Source organism: Oncorhynchus nerka, linkage group LG20 (genome assembly GCF_034236695.1).
Source record: "Oncorhynchus nerka isolate Pitt River linkage group LG20, Oner_Uvic_2.0, whole genome shotgun sequence".
NCBI lineage: Eukaryota > Metazoa > Chordata > Actinopteri > Salmoniformes > Salmonidae > Oncorhynchus > Oncorhynchus nerka.
The window spans coordinates 53,132,099-53,140,157 of NC_088415.1; the positions used below are offsets into that span (position 1 = coordinate 53,132,099).

Below are 8,059 nucleotides of genomic sequence, written 5' to 3' on the forward strand. Positions count from 1 at the left end.
TATAAGAGGTGTGTGTGTGTGTGTGTGTGTTAATGCGTTTGTTGTGAGGGGTCTTTTAGTCACATTCTTCCGTTCATAGTGAGCGCTCATATTTTCCTCTCCACCACCACAGCAGAGTCACTCTGTTAGTGATAGACCACAGGGTGGGGGGGATAGTTTCGGAGGAAGAAGAGGAAGATGAAAGAGGGGGGGTTATCAGACCTAATGGTGTGGGTGGAACTTTCTCTACCTATAAGGCCAGGGCTAAGAGATAGCCGATCAGTCAGAACGGCTGGGCAGCACATGAAGACTTCTATACCTAAAGACTTTCAAATCTGAAAACTTCAACACCTAAAAATGAGGTTGAGTCTGGTGTTCTCTTCTCTGCTCTGTGTAGCCACATGGATGACCAGGGTCGATGCAAGTGAGTTCTTACCTCTTATTTCACGGCTGAAAGTGTGCGTGTCGACGGTGTATGCATGTAATGTGTAGCTGTGTGTAAACCAGTAATGTATTGCCATGTTTGACCCTGTATAGGCTTTGGACCAGTCAACACTTGCTGTCTTAAGCTGACTCAGAAAAGAATCTCTCCTAAGAAAGTAGTGGACTACACCGTACAGACTACAGCACTGTGTCCCATCAAAGTCATAGTGTGAGTACCCTATATTCATGTTTCCTACACAGTCACGCTACACCGTAAAGATGAGAATTCGTCCTGTTGAGAGTATCCTACACTGTCATACATAACTCCTGGTTTTACTTCACTACCAATGTCGTGATCAGAAAAGGACAAAGTTAATAAAAGAATAACCTCACCAGAGGAGACAATTGACCTCTTGATTCATCTACTTCCAGGTTACACACCATAGAAAGGAAGACGATCTGTGGTGACCCAGGAAGTGATTGGGTAAGGAAGGCCATGGGAAAGGTGGACGAAACCAAGGCAATCAAGAGAGAGGAGGAGGAGGGCAAGACAGTGACCATGGCACCGGGGGTGCCACGTAAGCAGGGAAAGGGACAAAAGAAGGGAGCCAAAAAGGGAAAGGGGAAAGGAGGGAAGAGAGGAGGAAAGAGAGAGGGAAGAGGGCGCAAGAGAACTGGTGTAACAAACCAATTGAGTAACTGAGCACAATTGATGTTAAGTCTAAATCGTGGATTTCTGCCTCTAGGAGGAGAGCAAGAAAATCAACTGATGTAAAAGCAGTACAATGGCAAGGACATCTGCCTATGTTGGCATGTTGTAAAGAAATAAAAATGTCAATGAGGACTGGACACAAAGTTGTTGTTTTTTACTCTCTGTGTCACTGATATATGGGACCAACACTGTTTTAGTAAAATATTGAATAAAAAAATCATAGCACAGAACTTTTAAATCAAATTTTTATTCTTGCACTGGCTGCCACTAGCGCATGTTTGAGAAAGGTTCAGGCCTCTTGGGATGATGGTGGTACAGTACGTTGCCTCACCTACCTTTGTGGAATGTAGCCTAGTTTTTATATACATTTCTCCAGACCTTCTGATAAATGACTAGAATGTACATCTCCACATGGGCTTTCTTCCATATAGGCCTAGACTTACATTAACATGCAATCAAAATGCAAACAACACAGTTCAAATCATGTCATATGTTTTCCTTTCATCGCTGATGCTATGTGTCAGTGTGAATCCTTTCTCATATTTCCCCCCTTTCAGGGATGTAACATTACACTTGTGTAGCTAATAGGCTTTGTGTTTGTAGATCGACTGAGGTGAATGAACTTACTGCAGCCAAGGTGATCATGGCTGGGGTCAATTTTGCTTGTTTTTGCAGTTCTCTAAATACAATGACATTTTATTTGTATAGAAACGTTTTAAAAGTTGAAGCTTATCGACTGCATCCAGACCTCACTAAAAATCTAACCCTGGTTACGACCCTGGCAACAGATGCCGAGGGTAGAAATATGGGTAGAAGTGTATTTAAGCTGAAGGAATGCAATGAAAGTTCATGTAACAGTCAAGTGGTTAATCTGAATACCATTTAACCCACACATCCCTGCTCACTTCAACAGCGGCCATGATAAATGAGTAGAATTGTACATGTAAATAACATGCTTGTCTGTTTTAAAGTTACATTTGTATCTATTACCTACCCTGCTACCTCTTAATGTTCTTTATATTTGCACATTTAGTCTCGCAATATTGCGTGTTTATGTTAAGTCAATAAAATGATATAATCATGATAACTTTTGTCATCTGGTGGTCATGATGTATTTGAAGTCTTAACACAATAAGCCACTATCCACATGACAGTTGTCCCATATGAATAACTTCTCAAAAACATTCAATCGTCTCCTTTCATTACACGGGGATGTAAACTGGTGAGGGCCCAAAAAGGTGACACTTTTGTTTTGCACTGAAACATGTTGCAGGGGGAAATGCAGGTTTAAACAAATTAAACAACCATTAATACGATCTACTGTACATGATCAGTCTCTTTGTGTCAAATAAAAAGCGGTTCATGTGAACCTAACTCACAGCGAAATGTAAGGAAAGCAATCCAACGTTATTTGTTGCCTAGACTTTACAGCAAATGACACTTGAGAAAAAAACTATACACTAACATTGCAGTTAGCCATGACCGCCTTCACAATAGAACGCTTGTGACCACACACATCTAAATATAGCACTTGGGATTTTTTTAAAACATTTTTAAACTAGGCAAGTGAGTTAAGAACAAATTCTTATTTACAATGACGGCCTACGCCGACCAAACCCGGACGATGCTTGGTCAATTGTGTGCCACCCTATGGGACTTCCAATCACAGCCGGTTGTGATACAGTCTAGATTTGAACCAGGTGTCTGCAGTGATGCTTCTAGCACTGAAATGCAGTGCCCCAGACCACTGCGCCACTCGGGAGCTATCTTAAGTAGAAATAGAATGAAACAAACAGGCATTCAATTTTTGCTCTATTATCGTGGCCACTATAGTAGGGGAAGGGAAAGGTGTCACGCCCTGGTCTAAGTATTTTGTGTTTTTCTTCATGTATTGGGTCAGGCCAGGGTGTGGCATGGAGTTTTTCTATTGTGGTGTGTTTTGTCTGGGGGTTTTGGTGTGTATGTTAGTGGGATTGTAGCTTAGTAGGGTGTTCTAGGAAAGTCTATGGCTGTCTGGAGTGGTTCTCAATCAGAGGCAGGTGGTTATCGTTGTCTCTGATTGGGAACCATATTTAGGCAGCCATATTCTTTGGTTGTATTGTGGGTGATTGTCCTTAGTGTCTTGATGTCCTTATTCTGTGGTAGTTTGCACCAGTTTAGGCTGTTTCGGTTTTCATTACGTTTATTGTTTTGTTGAGTTTGTATTTTGATTTGTGTTACGTTGTTTTATTAAACATGGATCGAAATCTACACGCTGCAGTTTGGTCCGACTCTCCTTCACCAATAGAAAACCGTTACAGAATCACCCACCACCAACGGACCAAGCAGCGTGTCAACAGGCAGGAGCAGCCCAAAGAGGAGAAGCGCTATAAGGATTTCTGGACATGGGAGGAAATCCTAAATGGAGAAGGACCCTGGGCTCAGGCTGGAGAATATCGCCGCCCCAAGGAGGAACTGGAGGCGGTGAAAGCTGAGAGGCGCAGATATGAGGAGGCAGCACGGCGACCCGGACGTAAGCCTGAGAATCGGCCCCAAAAATTTCTTGGGGGGGGCTAAGGGAGAGTGTGGCAGAGTCAGGAGTCAGACCTGAGCCAACTCTCCCTGTTTATCGTGAGGAGCCAAGGAGGAGACCAGAACCAGAGCCGGTGTTGGAGGTGAGCGAAACAGAGACTGTGAAGGAGTTAATGGGAAATTGGAGGAGAGAGAAATGAGGGAGTTGCTGTGTTGGTGCTTTTTGCATGGAATTCGACCGACGGAACGTGTCGGGGATTTGATGGTACCTGGGTTAGCGCTCCATACTCGTCCTGAGGTGTGTGTTAGTCGGCTGGTGAAGTTGGTGCCAGCCTCACGCACCAGGCCTCCTGTGCACATCCCTAGCCTTACACGTCCTGTGCCAACACTGCTCTCAAGATCTCCAGTACGCCTTCACGGTCTAGCCCATCCTGTGCCACCTCCACACTTTAGTCCTCCGGTAGCAGCTCCCCGCACCAGGCTTCCTGTGCGTGTCCTCGATCTAGTACCACCAGTTCCAGCACCACGCATCAGGCCTACAGTGCGCCTCGCCTCTCCAGCGCAGCCAGAGCCTGTCTCCTTTCCTGCGCTGCCGGAGTCTCCCGCCTGTTTAGCGCTGTCGGAGCCTTTCTCTTCTCCTGCGCTGCCGGAGTCTCCAGTCTGCCCAGCGCCGCCAGCGCCGCCAGTCTGCCCAGCGCCGCTAGTCTGCCCAGCGCCGCCAGTCTGCCCAGCGCCGCCAGTCTGCCCAGCGTCGCCAGTGCTCCCAGTCTGCCCAGCGCCGCCAGACTCTTCCAGATCTGCCAGTCAGCCAGACTCTTCCAGATCTGCCAGTCAGCCAGACTCTTCCAGATCTGCCAGTCAGCCAGACTCTTCCAGATCTGCCAGTCAGCCAGACTCTTCCAGATCTGCCAGTCAGCCAGACTCTTCCAGATCTGCCAGTCAGCCAGACTCTTCCAGATCTGCCAGTCAGCCAGACTCTTCCAGATCTGCCAGACTCTTCCGGATCTGCCAGTCAGCCAGACTCTTCCGGATCTGCCAGTCAGCCAGACTCTTCCGGATCTGCCAGTCAGCCAGACTCTTCCGGATCTGCCAGTCAGCCAGACTCTTCCGGATCTGCCAGTCAGCCAGACTCTTCCGGATCTGCCAGTCAGCCAGACTCTTCCGGATCTGCCAGTCAGCCAGACTCTTCCGGATCTGCCAGTCAGCCAGACTCTTCCGGATCTGCCAGAAGTGCCAGGATCCGCCAGAAGCGCCAGTCAGCAAGGATCCGCAAGAAGCACCAGTCGGCCAGGATCTGCCAGTCAGCCAGGATCTGCTGAGACCACCAGCCAGCCAGGATCTGATAGATCTATCTACCTGCCCGAGCTTCCTCTCACTCCCGAGCTTCCTCTCACTCCCGAGCTTCCTCTCACTCCCGAGCTTTCTCTCACTCCCGAGCTGCCTCAGTCCCGAGCTGTCCTTCAGTCCCGATCTGCTCCTCAGTCCAGTGGGGTTCTGGGTGAGGACTACTAGGCCATGGTCGGCGGCGAGGGTGGACTATCCAGGGACGCGAGGAGAGGGGACTAAGACATTTATTGAGTGGGGTCCACGTCCCGCGCCGGAACCGCCACCATGGACAGACTCCCACCCGGACCCTCCCTATTTGTTTTGAGGTGCGTTCGGGAGTCCGCACCTTAGGGGGGGGGGGTTCTGTCACGCCCTGGTCTAAGTATTTTGTGTTTTTCTTCATGTATTGGGTCAGGCCAGGGTGTGGCATGGAGTTTTTCTATTGTGGTGTGTTTTGTCTGGGGGTTTTGGTGTGTATGTTAGTGGGATTGTAGCTTAGTAGGGTGTTCTAGGAAAGTCTATGGCTGTCTGGAGTGGTTCTCAATCAGAGGCAGGTGGTTATCGTTGTCTCTGATTGGGAACCATATTTAGGCAGCCATATTCTTTGGTTGTATTGTGGGTGATTGTCCTTAGTGTCTTGATGTCCTTATTCTGTGGTAGTTTGCACCAGTTTAGGCTGTTTCGGTTTTCATTACGTTTATTGTTTTGTTGAGTTTGTATTTTGATTCGTGTTACGTTGTTTTATTAAACATGGATCGAAATCTACACGCTGCAGTTTGGTCCGACTCTCCTTCACCAATAGAAAACCGTTACAGAATCACCCACCACCAACGGACCAAGCAGCGTGTCAACAGGCAGGAGCAGCCCAAAGAGGAGAAGCGCTATAAGGATTTCTGGACATGGGAGGAAATCCTAAATGGAGAAGGACCCTGGGCTCAGGCTGGAGAATATCGCCGCCCCAAGGAGGAACTGGAGGCGGTGAAAGCTGAGAGGCGCAGATATGAGGAGGCAGCACGGCGACCCGGACGTAAGCCTGAGAATCGGCCCCAAAAATTTCTTGGGGGGGGCTAAGGGAGAGTGTGGCAGAGTCAGGAGTCAGACCTGAGCCAACTCTCCCTGTTTATCGTGAGGAGCCAAGGAGGAGACCAGAACCAGAGCCGGTGTTGGAGGTGAGCGAAACAGAGACTGTGAAGGAGTTAATGGGAAATTGGAGGAGAGAGAAATGAGGGAGTTGCTGTGTTGGTGCTTTTTGCATGGAATTCGACCGACGGAACGTGTCGGGGATTTGATGGTACCTGGGTTAGCGCTCCATACTCGTCCTGAGGTGTGTGTTAGTCGGCTGGTGAAGTTGGTGCCAGCCTCACGCACCAGGCCTCCTGTGCACATCCCTAGCCTTACACGTCCTGTGCCAACACTGCTCTCAAGATCTCCAGTACGCCTTCACGGTCTAGCCCATCCTGTGCCACCTCCACACTTTAGTCCTCCGGTAGCAGCTCCCCGCACCAGGCTTCCTGTGCGTGTCCTCGATCTAGTACCACCAGTTCCAGCACCACGCATCAGGCCTACAGTGCGCCTCGCCTCTCCAGCGCAGCCAGAGCCTGTCTCCTTTCCTGCGCTGCCGGAGTCTCCCGCCTGTTTAGCGCTGTCGGAGCCTTTCTCTTCTCCTGCGCTGCCGGAGTCTCCAGTCTGCCCAGCGCCGCCAGCGCCGCCAGTCTGCCCAGCGCCGCCAGTCTGCCCAGCGTCGCCAGTGCTCCCAGTCTGCCCAGCGCCGCCAGACTCTTCCAGATCTGCCAGTCAGCCAGACTCTTCCAGATCTGCCAGTCAGCCAGACTCTTCCAGATCTGCCAGTCAGCCAGACTCTTCCAGATCTGCCAGTCAGCCAGACTCTTCCAGATCTGCCAGTCAGCCAGACTCTTCCAGATCTGCCAGACTCTTCCAGATCTGCCAGACTCTTCCGGATCTGCCAGTCAGCCAGACTCTTCCGGATCTGCCAGTCAGCCAGACTCTTCCAGATCTGCCAGACTCTTCCAGATCTGCCAGTCAGCCAGACTCTTCCGGATCTGCCAGTCAGCCAGACTCTTCCGGATCTGCCAGTCAGCCAGACTCTTCCGGATCTGCCAGTCAGCCAGACTCTTCCGGATCTGCCAGAAGTGCCAGGATCCGCCAGAAGCGCCAGTCAGCAAGGATCCGCAAGAAGCACCAGTCGGCCAGGATCTGCCAGTCAGCCAGGATCTGCTGAGACCACCAGCCAGCCAGGATCTGATAGATCTATCTACCTGCCCGAGCTTCCTCTCACTCCCGAGCTTCCTCTCACTCCCGAGCTTCCTCTCACTCCCGAGCTTTCTCTCACTCCCGAGCTGCCTCAGTCCCGAGCTGTCCTTCAGTCCCGATCTGCTCCTCAGTCCAGTGGGGTTCTGGGTGAGGACTACTAGGCCATGGTCGGCGGCGAGGGTGGACTATCCAGGGACGCGAGGAGAGGGGACTAAGACATTTATTGAGTGGGGTCCACGTCCCGCGCCGGAACCGCCACCATGGACAGACTCCCACCCGGACCCTCCCTATTTGTTTTGAGGTGCGTTCGGGAGTCCGCACCTTAGGGGGGGGGGGTTCTGTCACGCCCTGGTCTAAGTATTTTGTGTTTTTCTTCATGTATTGGGTCAGGCCAGGGTGTGGCATGGAGTTTTTCTATTGTGGTGTGTTTTGTCTGGGGGTTTTGGTGTGTATGTTAGTGGGATTGTAGCTTAGTAGGGTGTTCTAGGAAAGTCTATGGCTGTCTGGAGTGGTTCTCAATCAGAGGCAGGTGGTTATCGTTGTCTCTGATTGGGAACCATATTTAGGCAGCCATATTCTTTGGTTGTATTGTGGGTGATTGTCCTTAGTGTCTTGATGTCCTTATTCTGTGGTAGTTTGCACCAGTTTAGGCTGTTTCGGTTTTCATTACGTTTATTGTTTTGTTGAGTTTGTATTTTGATTCGTGTTACGTTGTTTTATTAAACATGGATCGAAATCTACACGCTGCAGTTTGGTCCGACTCTCCTTCACCAATAGAAAACCGTTACAAAAGGGGGATACCTGGTCAGTTGAATGCATTCAACTGAAATGTGTCTT

The 8,059-nt window shown here is 49.8% G+C and overlaps 1 protein-coding gene across 1 annotated transcript; it reads left to right on the forward strand.

Annotated features, from left to right (window-relative positions):
* Nucleotides 1–236: 236 nt before the first annotated feature.
* On the forward strand, nucleotides 237–1,257 carry LOC115102750 (C-C motif chemokine 2-like). The gene is made up of 3 exons (XM_029623012.2): nucleotides 237–403; nucleotides 517–631; nucleotides 835–1,257. The coding sequence occupies exons 1-3, from the start codon at nucleotides 337–339 to the stop codon at nucleotides 1,103–1,105; spliced, it is 453 nt and encodes a 150-aa protein (XP_029478872.1). The 5' UTR covers nucleotides 237–336; the 3' UTR covers nucleotides 1,106–1,257.
* The last annotated feature ends 6,802 nt before the right edge of the window (nucleotides 1,258–8,059 follow it).

What these genes read in the sequence shown, in the direction of transcription:
- LOC115102750 (XM_029623012.2), top strand. Translation starts at nt 337, where the DNA reads ATGAGGTTGAGTCTGGTGTTCTCTTCTCTGCTCTGTGTAGCCACATGG. An exon ending in GATGACCAGGGTCGATGCAA is followed by an intron (nt 404 to 516) that starts GTGAGTTCTTAC and finishes GACCCTGTATAG; the next exon opens with GCTTTGGACCAGTCAACACT. An exon ending in TGTCCCATCAAAGTCATAGT is followed by an intron (nt 632 to 834) that starts GTGAGTACCCTA and finishes ATCTACTTCCAG; the next exon opens with GTTACACACCATAGAAAGGA.